Here is a 17565-nt window from a genome sequence, read left to right as displayed (position 1 = left end):
ATCTGATAGTTTAATTGGCATGATACTACATAAGGAAACTGATTTAGGTAAAATTGTCATTTTTATTATATTGGCTTGGCCTACCCATGAGCAACTGATGTTTTTTCCACTTACTTAGATCTGACTTTATTTGTGCTTAAAGTGTCTTGTAGTTGTGTTCATATAGTCCCTTGGTTTGTTTTGGCAAGTAAACTCCCAAATATTTTATAGTGTCTATCCTAGCTTTAAATGGGATTTCTCTTGCTATCTCTTGCTGTTGGGCTTTGTTACTAATATATAGAAATGTAGAAGATTTGTGTGGATTTATGTTGTAACCTGCAACTTTGCCAACTTAGTTTCTTCTTTGCCTATTCTAATTCCTTCAATTTCTTTTTTTTCTCTTATTGCCACAGCCAACATTTCTAGTACCATATTGTATAATAGTGATGACAATGGACATCTTTGTTTCACCCCTGATCTTATTGGGAATGCATCTAGCTTATCTCCATTGCATATAATGTTTGCTGAAGGTTTTAGGTAGACACTGCTTATTATTTTATGGAAAGTTCCATTTATTCCTATGTTCTCCAGTGTTTTCAATAGGAATGGGTGCTGTATTTTGTCAAAAGCTTTTTCTGCATCTATTGAGATAATCATATGGTTGCTGTTAGTTTTGTTGTTGATATGATCAATAATGCTAATAGTTTTCCTAATATTGAACCAGCCCCGCATTCCTGGTATAAATCCTACCTGATCATAATTTATTATTCTCATGATTAATTGCTGTATTCCTTTTGCCAAAATCTTATTTAAAATTTTTGCATCATTGTTCTATAATTTTATTTCTCTGTTTTGACTCTTCATGGTTTAGGTATCAAAACCATATTTGTATCATAAAAAGAATTTGAGAGGACTCCTTCCCCAATTTTCCCAAATATTTTATATAGTATTGGAATTAGCTGTTCTTTAAATGTTTGATAGAATATACTTGTAAATACATCTGGCCCTGGAGATTTTGCCCGAGGGAGTTCATTGTTGGCTTGTTCAATTTCTTTTTCTGAAATGGGGTTATTCAAGTATTCAACTTCCTCTTCTGTTAATCTGGGCAATTTATATTTTTTAAAATACTCATCCATCTCATTTACATTGTCAAATTTATGGGCATACAGTTGGGTAAAGTAATTTCTAATTATTGTTTTAATTTCCTCCTCATTGGAGGTGAGTTCACCCTTTTGTAATTTGGTTTTCTTATTTCTTTTTTTAATCAAATTGACCAAAGGTTTATCAATTTTATTGGTTCTTTCATGAAACCAACTCTTAGTTTTATTTATTAGTTCAATTGTTTTCTTAATTTCAGTTTTATTAATCTCTACTTTGGTTTTCAGTATTTCTAATTTGGTATTTACTTGGGGATTTTCAATTTGTTCTTTTTCTAGCTTTTTCAACTGCATGCCCAATTCATTGATCACCTCTTTCTCTATTTTATTCATGTAGGCATTCAAAGATATAAAGCTTCTCCTAAGAACTGCTTTTGCAGTGTCCCACAAGATTTGGTAGGTTGTCTCATTGTTGTCATTCTCTTGAATGAAGTTGTTGATTGTTTCTATGATTTATTGTTTAACCCACTCATTCATTAGGATTAGATTGTTTAATTTCTAATTAATTTTTGGTCTATATTTCCATATTCTTTTATTACATATAATTTTTATTACATGAGAAGAACGAATTATTCTGAGAAGAATGCATTGACTATCTCTGCCTTTCTGCACTGGATTGTGAGGTTTAATGTCCTAGTACATGGTCAATTTTTGTATCTGTGCCATGTACTGCTGAAAGAAAAATATATTTCTTTCTATCCCCATTCAGTTTTTTCCAGAGATCTATCATATCTACCTTATCCACAGTTTTTTTTCACCTCCTTAGCTTCTTTCTTGTTTATTGTGAGGTTAGATTTGTGAAGTTCAGAGAGGGGGAAGTTGAGGTCCCCCACTAGTATAGTTTTGCTGTCTATTTCTTCCTGTAGCTCCCTTAACTTCTCTAAGAATTTGGATGCTATATCACTTGGAGCATACATGTTTAGTAATGATATTGCTTCATTGTCTATGGTACCTTTTAGCAGGATATAGTTTCCTTCCCTATCTCTTTTGATTAGATCTATTTCTGCTTTTGCTTTGTCTGAGATTAGGATTGCTACCCCTGCTTTTTTTACATCAAATGAAGCACAATATATTCTGCTCCAACCTTTTATCTTTACCGGGGAAACATACAGGGGAAAAGAAAAACTTGTTACTCAATATGAGCAAACTGTTTGCATCCCTACAAGGGCAGATGAGACTTGTTAATCTTGAGAATTGCATGTTCATTATGTGTGTTTCCCTCCATTTCACATGTGTTTCTTGTAAACAACATATTATTGGATTATGGTTTTTAATCCATTCTGCTATCCATCTCTGTTTTATGAGAGAGTTCAGCCCATTCACATTCACAGTTATGATTGCTAACTGTGTTGTGTAAGACTAACTATATTTCCCTCCATCCTATCCTGCCCCCCATTGCTTCTATTCTCTCTTTTGATCCTGTCCCTCCCCAAGAGTGTTGACTTCAGATTGCTCTCTCCTCCCATTGCCCTCCCTTCCATCATTCCCCCCCACACACCCTGCTTATCCCCTTCTCCCCCACTTTCCTGTAGTGTAAGATAGGTTTTCATACCAAAATGAGTATGCATTTTATTCCTTCCTTTAGTGGAATGTGATGAGAGTAAACTTCATGTTTTTATCTCACCTCTCTTCTTTTTCCCTCCACTAAAAAGTCTTTTGCTTGCCTCTTTTATGAGAGATAATTTGCCCCATTCCATTTCTCCCTTTCTCCTCCCAATATATTTCCCTCCATCCTCTTTCCCACCATTTGTGCTTTTAGTTCTCCCTTTTCCTCCACAACAGAGTTATAATTTTTTACCACCTCCTCCCTCAGTCTTCCCTCCCTTCTTTCAGCTCCCCTCCCTTTTACTCTCCTTTACACTTACTACTTCTTCCCTCTCTTTTAGCCTCCCTTCCCCTTTCTTTCCCCCTTCACCTCCTACAATCTACAGAGCACGTTAGATTTATGTACTCAAATTGGGTGTTCCCTCCTTAAACCAAATCAGATCAGAGTACCTCTCAAACAAAGCTCATCTCCCTCCCCTCTTTCCCTCTACTGTAATATAATTTTATGCCTCTTCCTGTGAGGTAATTTACCATTTTCTGCCTCCTCCTTTTCGCATCTCCTGTTACAATCCCTTAGCACCCTTACATAACATTTTTATCATTACATCATTTACTTTATACTTGTTCCCTCTATCTATGTATATCCATTTTATATTTCATAATGAACATGCAATTCCCAAGATTAACAAGTATCATCTTCCCTTGCAGGGATGCAAACAGTTTGCTCATATTGAGTAACAAGTTTTTCTTTTCCCCTGTATACCTTTTCAAGCCTCTCTTGAGACCTTCATTTGAAGATCGAATTTTCTATTGAGTTCTAGTCTTTTTATCAGGAAGGTCTGGAAATTCCTTATTTCACTGAATGTCCATCTCCTTGTCTGAAATGTAATGCTCAACTTTGCTAGGTAATTGATTCTTGGTTGTAGAACCAGCTCCTTTGCTTTGCAGAATATAATATTCCAATGCCTTCGATCTTTTAATGCAAGGTCCTGTATGATCCTGACTGTAGCTCCTCAATGTCTGAATGGTTTCTTTCTGGCTGCCTGTAGTATTTTCTCCTCCACTTGATAGTTCTGGAATTCGGCAACAATATTCCTTGGTGTTTTCCATTTGGGATCCCTTTCGGGAGGTGAGCAATGGATTCTTTCAATGATTGTTTTGCCTTCTGGATCTAGGGCTTCTGGGAAGTGTTCCTTGATGATTTCTTGGAAAATATTGTCCAGACTCTTTTTTTCATCATGACTTTCTGGTAAGCCAATAATTCTTAGATTTTCTCTCCTGGATCTATTTTCCAGGTCAGTTGTTTTTCCAATTAAATATTTTACATTTTCATCTATCTTTTCATTCTTTAGATTTTGTTTGACTGATTCTTGATGTCTCAATAAGTCATTAGCTTCTACTTGCCTAATTCTAATTTTTTATCAAATTTTTTTCTTCTGTTAACTTTTGCATCTCCTTTTTGATCTGTCCAATTATTCCTTTTAAGGAATTATTTTCTCCAATTAGTTTTTGTACTTCCTTTTCCATTTGCCCAATTTTCCCAGTTAGGTCTTCTGCTTCCTTTTCCATTTGCCAATTTTCCTTTTTAAGGAGCTGTTCTCTTCGGTGAATTTTTATCTCATACTTTTAAAGTCGTTGGCCAGTTTTTCTTCTATTTCTGTAATTTGGCTTTTAAAATCCTTCTTCAGCTCTTCCAAGAGTGGTCTTTTTTTTTTTATTAATTTATTTAACTTTTAACATTCATTTTCACAAAATTTTGGGTTCCAAATTTTCTCCCCATTTGTCCCCTCCCCCACCCCAAAACACCGAGCATTCTAATTGCCCCTGTCACCAATCTGCCCTCTCTTCTATCATCCCTCCCTTCCTTTGTCCCCATCTTCTCTTTTGTCCTGTAGGGCCAGATAACTTTCTATACCCCTTTACCTGTATTTCTTATTTCCTAGTAGCAAGAACAGTACTCGACAGTTTTTCCTAATACTTTGAGTTCCAACTTCTCTTCATCCCTCCCTCCCCACCCATTCCCTTTGGAAGGCAAGCAGTTTCAATATAGGCCATATCTGTGTAGTTTTGCAAATGACTTCTCTAATAGTCATGTTGTGTAAGACTAACTATATTTCCCTCCATCCTATCCTGCCCCCCATTGCTTCTATTCTCTCTTTTGATCCTGTCCCTCCCCAAGAGTGTTGACTTCAGATTGCTCTCTCCTCCCATTGCCCTCCCTTCCATCATTCCCCCCCACACACCCTGCTTATCCCCTTCTCCCCCACTTTCCTGTAGTGTAAGATAGGTTTTCATACCAAAATGAGTATGCATTTTATTCCTTCCTTTAGTGGAATGTGATGAGAGTAAACTTCATGTTTTTATCTCACCTCTCTTCTTTTTCCCTCCACTAAAAAGTCTTTTGCTTGCCTCTTTTATGAGAGATAATTTGCCCCATTCCATTTCTCCCTTTCTCCTCCCAATATATTTCTCTCTCACCACTTAATTTCATTTTTTTAAAGATATGATCCCATCCTATTCAATTCACTCTGTGCTCTGTGTGTGTGTGTGTGTGTGCACGTGTGTGTGTGTGTGTGTGTGTGTAATCCCACCCACTACCCTGATACTGAAAAGTTTCAAGAGTTACAAATATTGTCTTTCCATGTAGGAATGTAAGCAGTTCAACTTTAGTAAGTCCCTTATGACTTTTCTTTGCTGTTTACCTTTTCATGCTTCTCTTCATTCTTGTGTTTGAAAGTCAAATTTTCTTTTCAGTTCTGATCTTTTCATCAAGAATGCTTGAAAGTCCTCTATTTCATTGAAAGACCATTTTTCCCCCTGAAGTATTATACTCAGTTTTGCTGGGTAGGTGATTCTTGGTTTTAGTCCTAGTTCCTTTGACTTCTGGAATAGTATATTCCATGCCCTTCGATCCCTTAATGTAGAAGCTGCTAGATCTTGTGTTATCCTGATTGTATTTCCTCAATACTTGAATTGTTTCTTTCTAGCTGCTTATAATATTTTCTCCTTGACCTGGGAACTCTGAAATTTGGCCACAATGTTCCTAGGAGTTTCTCTTTTTGGATCTCTTTCAGGAGGGGATTGGTGGATTCTTTCAATATTTATTTTGCCTCCTGATTCTAGAATATCAGGGGAGTTTTCCTTGATAATTTCATGAAAGATGATGTCTAGGCTCTTCTTTTGATCATGTCTTTCAGGTAGTCCCATAATTTGTAAATTGTCTCTCCTGGATCTATTTTCCAGGTCAGTTGTTTTTCCAATGAGATATTTCATATTCTCTTCCATTTTTTCATTCTTTTGGTTTTGTTTTGTGATTTCTTGGTTTCTCATAAAGTCATTAGCCTCCATCTGTTCCATTCTAATTTTGAAAGAACTATTTTCTTCAGTGAGCTTTTGGACTTCCTTTTCCATTTAGCTAATTCTGCTTTTGAAAGCATTCTTCTCCTCATTGGCTTTTTGAACCTCTTTTGCCAATTGAGTTAGCCTATTTTTCAAGGTGTTATTTTCTTCAGCATTTTTTTGGGTCTCCTTTAGCAAGATGTTGACCTGCTTTTCATGCTTTTCTTTCATCTCTCTCATTTCTCTTCCCAGTTTTTCTTCCACCTCTCTAACTTGATTTTCAAAATCCTTTTTGAGCTCTTCCATGGCCTGAGCCCATTGAGTGGGCTGGGATACAGAAGCCTTGACTTCTGTGTCTTTCCCTGATGGTAAGCATTGTTCTTCCTCATCAGAAAGGAAGGGAGGAAATATCTGTTCACCAAGAAAGTAACCTTCTATAGTCTTATTTTTTTTCCCCTTTTCTGGGCATTTTCCCAGGCAGTGAGTTGACTTCTGAGGTTCCTCTCCACACCCACCTTGCCTCCAGATCCACCCAGACAGCGCTTGGGGTCTGAGGTTCAAATGCTACTTCCCAGGGCTTTTGGCGGGGGTGGGGCTGCTATTCAGTGTGAGATTAAGTTCAGGTGCTCAGGTGGGGGTAGGGCCACCACTAGGGGCTCAGTTCCCTCAGGGCATTTATGCTGAGACCTTCAACAATGGATCCAAGCTCCTGCCTGCTGTGACGGACCTTTCACATCAGGTTTTCAGGTCTCTCTGGAACAGAAATCTCATCTGCTCCGTTGTTCTGTGGCTTCTGCTGCTCCAGAATTGGTTGGGAGTTCTTCTTTACAGATATTTGATGGGCTGTGGGTTCGGAGCTAGCATATGTGTGGCTTTCTACTCCTCCATCTTGACTCCTCCCCCCAAGAGTGCTCTTTGTGCTTGGAACTAGTTCATAGACCCTTCTGAAGTTTCAGATGGGAGTACAGTCTCAATGTTGACCTCCTCAGTGTTCGTGTTTTGGTCCTTATCCCCATAGAAAGATTCTATGGTCTTTTCTTTCCTGCTTTGCTTCTTACTCATGATGAGGCTTTTTGTGTTGTGGCCTCTAGTTCTGTCAGCTAGAAGTTGAAGAACCTGGTGCTGAGCTGGCTGGTGTGAGGAGGCAGAGGCCAGTTGAAGTCTTTTTGTGTTTCCCTGAATTTGCCCTGGAGCTAACTTGTTAAGTGTTCGGGAGGGCTGGTCTGGTCATGGGACATCTCCTCAGCTGAGCTAGAGCAAAGACAAGCTCAGCAATTGGTGATCCCAGCTGTCCTAGTGTCTTCCCATTTCCCCTGGGGTGCTGAGGCACACCTGGGGTCCTGGTGTTGGTGGTTGTGAGGCTCCACACCCCTGGGGCTCCTAATCTCCTCCCGTTTCACTGAGGTAGGGCTGTCTGGGACAGCTCTGGTCCTGCATTGTTGCCTTTCCACCACAGCAAGAAGAATTCTCCTTAGTGATTTTCCTGGCCTCATGTGTTACAAGAGTGTTTGCCCCTTCTGCTGAGTCCACCGATCCAGGATTTTTCTGGGGAAATATTTTATGGCTCTTTCAAGGTCAAGAAGGGGAGGGAGGCAAGAGCATTTTCTGATCACTCCACCATTTTGGCTCCCAGAAGTTCAAGTAGGTAACTTACAGACATTTTATCTGCAGGCTAATAGTCTCAGCAGCAACCACTGCAGATACCTGGGGCTCCTCTGCTCTCACTCACTCAGTTTCACTGGACTCCCATCCTGGGCTGTTATGCCTGAGATTCTCCTTCGACAAATTATTTAAGGTCTATAGGTCTCAATTTCTATGTGTATTAAATAAGGGGTTTGGTCTTGACAACCTTTAAAGATCCTTCTAGTTCTAATAATCCATGAATAAAGAAAAAACAGAAGACCTATCCAATGCCTATGTATACAACCCACCTCTTCCAGAAATTCAGCTGACTTTGCTACACAGTCACCTGCTGTGCAGAAAATGAGAACAGTGTTTTCAGAGGGTGGGACCCCAAAGGAAATTGTTTGCAGCATACAAAAGTGAGGAGCAGAACGTACATGAAGAAAATAGGACATTTATAGGAAAGGGGGGTGGGGAGAAGGAGGGAGGAGAAAATAGAAGACATTTCATCACAAGGCATTCACAGGGGAATTTACTAAAACGATGCTGGGTACCCTCTTCAAAAACAGGTGGAAAAGATGTTTCCTAACAGTTTTTAAGGGGAGGAAAAGGACACAGTCTGATGTCTTTGTTTACTTCCATAGCTGTTTGCTTTCTGAGATGTCACCATCAAACAGGGATTTTAGCATGAGTGATGATGCTGCTAATGATGATGATGATGATGTTGATGCTGATGATGAGCAATGGAAGAAGTGAATGATTACCCATAGTACCCCTGGAGCTCATTGCTAATGCTTAAATTATAGGAAAAGACTTGCTGCCTCCCCATTCCCCAGTGAGTAGGCTAGATCTCCCAGGCTCACTTTTGTTGCCTCCAAAGTGTTCTTTTATCCTGCTTTATACTATCCTCTGCCCTCTCCCTGGATATTTAGACTGCTTCTCACTTCTTTTTCCTCCTGCAGAAATGCTAGCCCTCTCTCATTCCAAAACTGATTGGCATTTCTCCCAGTATGGAGCAGTGAGGACAGTTTGTTGTGAGGTGCAGCATGTTTCTTCTCTCTAGGTCAAAGCATTAAAATCCCAGGGTGGATTCTAATTTTTGCTGAGTAGTGTTTTATATGCAATAAAGGACCTGGAATGGAGACGAGTCATGGGGTCATAGATCTTAGAGCAAGTGTTCTTAACCTAGGGTCCACTGACACCCAAAGATTCTGTGGATAGACTTCAGGGGATCTGAGCACTTGTCAATATAATTAGTTTCCTTTGTTATTCTGTCTTTTTTTATCTTGTGTATTTTTTAAAAAATATATTTTGAGAAAACCTCACAGGGAACAAAAGAGGTATGTGCCACAAATAAGGTTTAAAAGAAATTTTATCTAGAAGGGCCCTTCAAGGTCATCTGGTCCAATCCCTCCCTCTCCCATTTTACAGATGGGGTAAACAGAATTTTAGAATCAGAAGAGACATCAGAGGCCATTTATTCCAACCGAAATCTGAGAAAGAATCCCCACCATAACACCTTTGACCAGTAATCTTAACTGGTTGTCCCTCAAGTCTCCATCTTGTATCTTCTTACCTTTTTCATCTACACTCTTTTTCTGAATGATATCATTGACTTTCATGGATTTAGTTGTTGTCTCTATGCAGATGACATATACATACTGTTTTTTCCTTTCTTCTATATAATATCTATATCTCCATATATCTCTAATATAATTTTTATTCATATATTAATACCTTTCATATATAGTTATAACATGTCAATAATATATTTTTATAAATAATCTTCATATCTATATATCTCTCATTTATATATATTTACACACACACATATACACATAGTTATCCTTTCTTGAGCTCCATTCGTTACTCTCCAACAGTTTATAGGCCATTTTGAATTGATTACTTCAAAAGTATCCCAAACTCAACATGACCATAAAGAAATTCATTATCTTTCTGTAAATTCATCCTCTTCTTGCCTTCTCTATTTTTGCCAAGGAAAATTTTTTAAAAAGAAGTTGTTGTTTTTTTTTAATCAAAGCAGAGCTTCAGAAGAAAGGAAAAATCAAATTAAATAGTGCATCCCCTCTATCTCACTTGAAAGTTTTAATGAATGGGTCATATACATGACAGCAGCAAACTTAATACATTATTAATTATTTTTTATTTGAATTTGTATTTAGCATAACTTCCTGTATGGAAATTGAGCTCTTTTCAGTGATTTCTTTAGGTCAGTTAGAAAATCTCTTTCTCCTCTTATTTTTCCTCCCCCTCCTCTTAGTGGAATGGGCTGGAGACATTCAGGCAGATTCCAAAGATGCCTTACTTATTCAAAGGGAGTCATGTGTGCCCTGGAAGAATCTGGCTAATTTCATGGCCACAGTGTCTGCAGGATACACCCCCATATGCCATATAGGGATCAGTTAAAGACACTAGAGATGTCTGGCCTACATATGAAAGGACTTATGGAGAGACATGATAACTATATTTAAGCATTTGAAGGGATTATTAGAATCACAGAGTTCATAGAATCTAAAAAGTTGGGAAGGACTTGAGTAAGAACACTACTAGAACATTCAAAAATCATCCAGCCTCTGCTTGAAGACTTCTAGTGATGTGAAAACAATGATTTCTTGATGCAATCCACGCTACCTTTGAATACTTCTAATCCTTAGGAAATTTTCCCTTCCACCTGACCTAACTCTGCTCCTCTGAAGCATCTGCCCACTGTATTCAATTTGGTTCTCAAAGACCAAGCAGGACAAATATATAGGCTAAACTACTAGGTAGCACAGTGATTAGCATGCAGGGCTAATCTGCATGCTAGGAAAACTCAAGTTCAAATCCAGACTTAAACACTTGATCTGTAACCCTGAGTAAGTCACTTATCATCTATTTGCCTCAATTTCCTCAACTGTAAAATGGAGATAATAATAGTACTTACTTCCCACAGTTGTGAGGATCAAATAAAATAATATTTGCAAAGCACTTAACACAGTATCTGGCACATATAAGGCGTTCAATAAATGCTTCTTTCCTTCTTTCCTAAGTAGTGAAGAACACTGAAGGGGATTGAGATAGGAAGAGTCCATCATAGAGAGCAGCATAAGGTCCCTCAGAAGCAGAAAAGCTTAGGCCTCTGTAAAGAGTTCTGTCTGGCTAGAGTAGACAGTAGAGTATTCAGCAGAGCAGAATAATATGAAGGAAAGATGGGAAGGTAGGATGGTACCAGTTTGTGAATCTAAGGTATTTTAAAGTATAGGTGATAGGGACCCCATGAAGGATCTTAAGTAGAAAAAGGCCATGGTCAGGTATAAACCTAAGGGAAATTAGTCTATATTGCATGAATTAAGTTAATCTCAGTTCTTGAGCTCCTTGAGGAGGGAAGCAGGTAAAGATAAGAAGATATGTTAAGAGGTTAGAGTTAATTATGCTTAGCTCCAGAAGGCAGGATTAAGAACAGTGAGTGGAAATGAGCCAGATTTCAGTTGATTTAATGGGGAAATGCCCTAATAATTACAGCTATCCAAAAGTAGAATGGAGTGCCTCCCTTGGAAGGTCCTGCATTGCCCATTATTAGAAATCTTTGAGTAGAGCCTGGATAACCACTCTTCCTATACACTATAGGAAGGATTCTTGAGCTGATTAAAGCTGTCTTTAACAGCTAGGGAGTTCTGTGATCCCCTGACATCTGTTCTTGCTGGAGATGGGTACTAAGTAGAATTGCATTGACCTGGAGCTTGCTGCTCCCCCAGCACCCAGGGCTAGGACCAAAGACCTTGTTGGACCAATACCCCAAGTTTCAGCACCTGAGGAGGCTGACAATTAACAGCCTCTCTCGAATTCCTTCCATGCCCTCACAACCAGTACCTCCCCTAATTACAAATATATGTGGATAGATACTCTCCCCATCCAGGTCCCCTGGGGGGAGCTGTCTCTCCAGGCACCCCAGGGCAGCCAAAGAAGCAGGAGGCACTGCCAGATCATATGCCTCCAGGGATATCTACTCAGGAGAAGCTAGGCCCTGGACACCTTTTGTGATGTTGTAGTCATAGCAATATCATAGATTATTTAGCACTTCATGGAAAGGAAAGGAAGGGGAGGGAAGGGGAGGGGAGGGAAGGGGAGGGGAAGGGGAGGGGAAGGGGAGGGGAAGGGAGGGGAGGGGAAGGAAAGGAAAGGACACTTATTGCTACAAGCCAGGCACTTTGCTAAATGCTTTACAAGTATTGTTTCCTTAGATCTTCACAATAGCTCTGGGGCATAGCTATACCATCTCCATTTACAAGTGAGGAAACTGAAGTAGACAGAGGGATTCAGAGACTTGCTTAGGGTTCACACAGCTAGTAAGTGTCTGAGGCTGGATTTGAATTAAAGTCTTCTTGACTACAGGTACAGTGTTCTATCCATACTTCTACTACTTTCTCATTGCATTTTTTTCCCCTCAGCTATGTGGAACTCCTGTCCCTAATTGCTTTAGCTGTCACTATGATAAAAGAGAGAGAGAGAGAGAGAGAGACAGAGAGAGAGACAGAGAGAGAGAGAGAGAGAGAGGAAGAAGGAAGGAAGGAAGGAAGGAAGGAAGGAAGGAAGGAAGGAAGGAAGGAAGGAAGGAAGGAAGGAAGGGAGGGAGGGAGGGAGGGAGGAAGGGAGGAAGGGAGGGAGGGGAGGAAGGGAGGGAGGGAGGATGGAAAGAAAGATAAAGTTGGGTTATCTAGGTAATCCCATGGGCTTCTATCTTGAAAACCACAATGGTTTCACCAGATTTCTCCCCAAATTTCCAAGCCACTCCCTCTCACCTTGGTTTCAACCTATGGAGTTAGAGAATCTGGATATATCTCCATTTGACTATTTATTATACTTGTGATCTTGAGAAAATCAGTTCCATTTTCTGGGCCTTGGTTTCTCCTTCTGTAAAATTAAGGTCTTGGAGACTAGGTGATGCCTAAGAGTACTTCCAGGTCAAAATTTGAAGATCCTGTGACCACAAGGAAATTTGGTTACCTCTTTTTCTATCATCCCTCAGTGTCAGGACCAGTGACATTAGACGAAAAATGAATTATTTAAGCCACCATAAAGGATTTTTTATTGTTGTTTTAAAGGAATTGTGTAGCAAAACTTTTGTGGAGGAAAATTCCATCAAGCAGATAATCCCACCTACTCTGACAAAAAAAAAAAAGCTTTTTTTCACACAGAAGTTTGCGATAAGCATAGTGTACCTTTACTGAGAAAATGGAAGCTGTCTTGACTTGACCAGAGGATATTATTCAACTGTAACCAAGAAAAAAGAACAGTTTTTCCTATTAGCCAAGAAAAGAACAAGAATAGTTGTTTTGATGGTTGTTGTTGAGATTTGAATGGGGAGTGGTAGCAGTTTAAAAATCCCATTTTGTCTTTGGCACCTCGCTGCACAGGCAAATTTGTAAGTGTGCAAACTGTGAAATGACATCCTCTTAACCTTTCTGGATTCACTGTTTGCCTGGACCAATCTGTGACAATACACCATGCACATCTTCTCATCGTTTTGCTGTTTCACTGATTGTGGAAAATGCCTAGTTAAAACTAGGTCAGAGAGGTTCATGACTTCACTTTGCCATTAATAGATGTCTGAATGGCACAGTCGGTGCCTCTGAATGTGACATTTGTACAAAACAAAGGGGATTACCCACTAATGATCTGAAGCAAGAGTTCTTAGTTTCTCTAGCATACTGTTGGGAAGATTTTGTCAAATAAAAGCAAATGCAAAATACTGAAAATATGTGTTTAAAAGCAAACAAAAGCTGGATATTCTCACTTTTAGTCTGGCACTTGTCTCTCTTGATCCTGCTCCTGAGGTGGTTATTCACCACTTTGCTTTGTCTTTTATGCAAAAGAAAAAATAACATATCCTTTCTCCTCCAGATGGAACACCCTCACAGCCCCATTGCATCCCAACTCCTAGTCATCCCTTCGTATAACTGCCTTAGAAATAGCTCATTTCTTCCTTCTTGTTTCTACCTCCTCCTTCTCCTGCCCACTCTTCCTAGTGTTGGCTTTTGTAGTCAAATTATTTACAGTAGCTCTGGAGAGCATTTTAGGATGCCGCTTATTTAGTAGGCCCTGTGGAAAGTAAAACTGTGTCACATTATAATGAAGCGAATGCAATCTAATTCAACAGACATTTATGAAGAGTTTATTGGGTACGAGGCACTGTTCTGACTTCTGGAGGAATTGCAAAAGTGAAGAAAATAGGGTCCTTTCCCCAAAGATCTCAGTGCCTAAGGAAAAGAAAAAGTACTAAGACTGGAAGAGTTGTATAACTTTAGGCTGAAGGCTTCTGGGAGCAGATTGGGACTAGCTACACCTTGAAGGCTGGGTGAGATTTTAATAACCAGAGGTAGGTGGAGTAGAGTACATTCTAAGCGGATCCATAACTAGGTTGGAATGACTGAATCTTTGTTCTAGGTCATTGAAATTTAGTGTACGAGTGAAACTTGTAATTACTTTAGCAATATAGAAACAACTGAATTTAGCACATGGTATTTAGAAAGAATAATTAGTTGCATGATAAGATCACAGGAGCATAATTTTAGGACCTGGAAGAGATTTCATAGATCAACTCTCATCTTTACAACTGAATAGACCAAGACCTGTTAAGGTTTAAGTGACTTGTTCGGGTCAGACAACTAGTAACTGTAGCAACTTAAGGAGGGTCCCACCTTCTTTCTATCTCCCTCATTGTGATGACTTCCCTATCAGCAACTCATGGTTTTCTGGGATTCTCCCTCCACCATCAACTGAAAGTCCATAAAAGTTGATCGGAGAGTAGAGTTTATGAAGCTTGTCCTGGATGTCAAAATTGTTGGTTACAGTTCTGACTCTAGATATAAGAAAAGACTTGCAATTAGTGTAGGAAGGAAGAAAGGAAATGCAGCTGTGTCAGAAAGGTCTAGATATTGTGTGTGTGTGTGTGTGTGTGTGTGTGTGTGTGTTCATCCTTCATTGCCAAAGAAGACCATGCCATCAGAGAAATGATGACATGACTTGCACTTGACTTTGTTTTGAGTGAGAGAGGGCTGTGCAGGTCACCAGCCTCACTTCTCCTCCGCAGCCATCTGAATCCAGTGACCAGATACTCATCAGGATGACTGGAGATGACCCAGGATGAGGCAATTGGGGTTAAGTGACTTGCCCAAGTTCACACAGCTAGTGAGTGTCAAGTGTCTGAGGTGAGATTTGAACTCAGGTTCTTCTGACTCCTGCACTGGTGCTTTATCCACTGCACCACCTAGCATTCAGTAAAAGAATTTCATTCTCTCTTATTAGGTAATACTATCAAAACAGCATCCATCTACAATAATTTTCTTAAAGCTAATTAACACCAAAAAAAACTTCCCTTTTTTCTCATTCCTACCAACAAAAAGCGAAGCCACAACCCAGTATAGGATGTTCTATGTATTTTCATAATTAATTAGAAAAACAACTTCAAATTCCTTTGAAGTTCTACAGGAGCCCAGAGATTCCTCACCATTGGCTCCACAACTGCTTAGGGAAGGAGAAAGGATAAATCATCCTAAAATCAGGCCATAAAAATTCTCTGAAATAACAGCCAGGTAATAAATTAACATATACATGACCTTTAAAATGATCATTACCAGGAAACAAAATTCAGCAAACATCTGGGCTGCTGCCTGTCACTGAATGATGTGATGCAAGATGCAGCCACTAGAAAGACATTTTCAAATGAGTCTTAAATTCAGAAAGCTGTCTTTTTTTTATTATTTTTAAATCAACTCCTTTGTTTGACAAAGCCTAATTTCACTAGAATTGACAGGGCTCCTTTTCACATGAGTCCATTTAACAAATGAGAGTGAATAACCGTCTCCTGCAATTTCATCTAATTCAATTTGACAGCCAAACCAGGTAGGTATAATAATGCTTTATACATTACAAAGAGCTACCCTTCCCTGGAGGTGGCACAAATGCTTTCCATGTGCATCATGGCAGGCCTCATGGCTCAGGATGGGCACTCAGGGTGTACAGCTCCCTTTTCCTGACTTTAAGCTAGTATCTCTGAATGTACCTTGGACATATGGAGCCATGACAAATACCATAGAAAAATAAAGGCATGTGCACACCCATTTCATTGTGAATAGGGATTTGGGAATGCCCCAAACCCAGGTTACTTTATACCAATGATTTTTAGCATAACTAGCATTACTAGAGTATCTTCCCTAGGAGCTCAAATTCCCCTTCACATGGATTACTCCAGTGTTCTCACACTACCTTTAATGAATAATAGAACTTGACTGGTATGTTTTTGCTTGTCCTCCTTTAACTGGATATTAATCAAGCATTATTAAGTACCTATAAATCATCCTAAAATCAGGCCATAAAAATTCTCTAAAATAACAGCCAGGTAATAAGTTAACATATACATGACCTTTGAAATGACCATTACCCGGAGACAGGATTCAGCAAACATCTGGGCTACTGCCTGTCAGGTAATGTGCTAAGTACACAGCTAGGTGGCACAGTGCATAGTGTGCCAGGTCCAGAGACAGGAGGACTCCTGAATTCAAATCGGGCCTCAAAATCTTCCTAGCTGTGTGGCACTGGACAAGTCATTTAACTTGGTTTGTCACAGTTTCCTCATCTGCAAAATGAGCTGGATTGTAAATGGCAAACCATTCTAGTTTCTTTGACCAAAAAAAAGAAAGAAAAACAACCCCAAATGGGGTGATGAAGAGTCAAATATGACTGAAAAACAACTGAACAACAATAACTAAGTGCTATGGATACAGAAATAAAAATGAAACCATCCCTGCCCATGTAAAGAACTGAGGTCTTCCTGACTTTCTGGACTACCAGGTCCAACACATTCCAATGTGGCATTTAGTGGCCTTATTGGACTATATGACTTTCAAGGTCCCATGCATTGCTATATCTGTGATCCTCTTTCATCTTGAAATCTATGATCTTCTTATGCCTATGAATCACACAGTTCAACAAGTAGAAAATGATTCTCAATAACTGAAGGAAATTGAAGGGGACCTTTTTATCTGAAACCTGTCCTGTACATTCTGTACAATGACACCAATAATGAACTAAAAAGTACTGAACACTATGCAAGGCACTAGGAATACAAAGACAAAAAGAAAATAAGAAGAAAAAAAGAAATTGTCCATGGGATATATTAGTAAGCATTTAACAACTGGCTGGAGAGGGGGAGGATTTTGCCCGCCACACACTTTTAAATTTAATTTACGTTGTTACATTTTCTCCATCATTTTCTTGAGTCTAGACAACAAAACAGTAAATCAAACCCTGATTTGTAGCTTTTACTGTTTTCTGAGATGTGACTGCTCACACTGAAAATTTAACAATGGGCTCTTCCCTCAAGGACTTTTTGTGCTGCACTCTGGATCTGTAGCCAATTTTCATTTACCCAGACTGGTTAGGGGATGCACTGTTCTTGTTAGCTGAATATCCTGCCTAACTGAAAATTACCCTGCACACAAATTAACCATATTCAGAGAAATGCAATGGAATATTCTTTCATTTCTCTTTTATGATCTAAAAGTCACATGTAGATTTTAAAATGCCTCAGAGTCATCATTATGAAAATTACTTCTCACCCAGCACTGTGAAAGAAATTTTGGTAGCTGCAACTTTCTGGTTATTTGGGCTGTGGATAAACAGCCTACTCAAAAGAAATTTAGATATAAAATTTATATACAGTATAGAAATGTATTTATATATACATATGTATATGTGTATATTTATTTATTTCCCCCTAAAATAAATCCAGTACATCATGAGTCATCTCTATCTGCCACTTAACTTACCGGTCAGATATCTATGGTAATTGGAAGGTGAGTACATCAATAATCCTCCTCCTTCTACAACCAGCCAGATCCTGGAATTCCACTAACACCTGTCT

At 39.1% G+C, this 17565-nt stretch overlaps 1 protein-coding gene across 4 annotated transcripts in view; it reads left to right on the top strand.

The window, feature by feature from the left end:
* RAI2 (retinoic acid induced 2) overlaps nt 1-17565 on the top strand; it is a 124329-nt gene that overhangs the window by 42236 nt on the left and 64528 nt on the right. For 2 of the 4 annotated variants that reach the window (XM_072614220.1, XM_072614219.1), the window contains one exon: nt 1474-1532. The exons of the other annotated variants lie outside the window; for them this stretch is intronic. In XM_072614220.1, the coding sequence (XP_072470321.1) occupies nt 1474-1532 (59 nt within the window). The remainder of the gene's footprint in view (nt 1-1473; nt 1533-17565) is intronic. 4 annotated transcript variants of the gene reach the window in all.

The sequence above is a fragment of the Notamacropus eugenii genome, chromosome 5 (assembly GCF_028372415.1).
Source record: "Notamacropus eugenii isolate mMacEug1 chromosome 5, mMacEug1.pri_v2, whole genome shotgun sequence".
In the NCBI taxonomy this organism is placed as follows: Eukaryota; Metazoa; Chordata; class Mammalia; order Diprotodontia; family Macropodidae; genus Notamacropus; species Notamacropus eugenii.
Note: the sequence above shows the minus strand (reverse complement) of the source record. Positions and strands in the feature narration are given on the sequence as shown.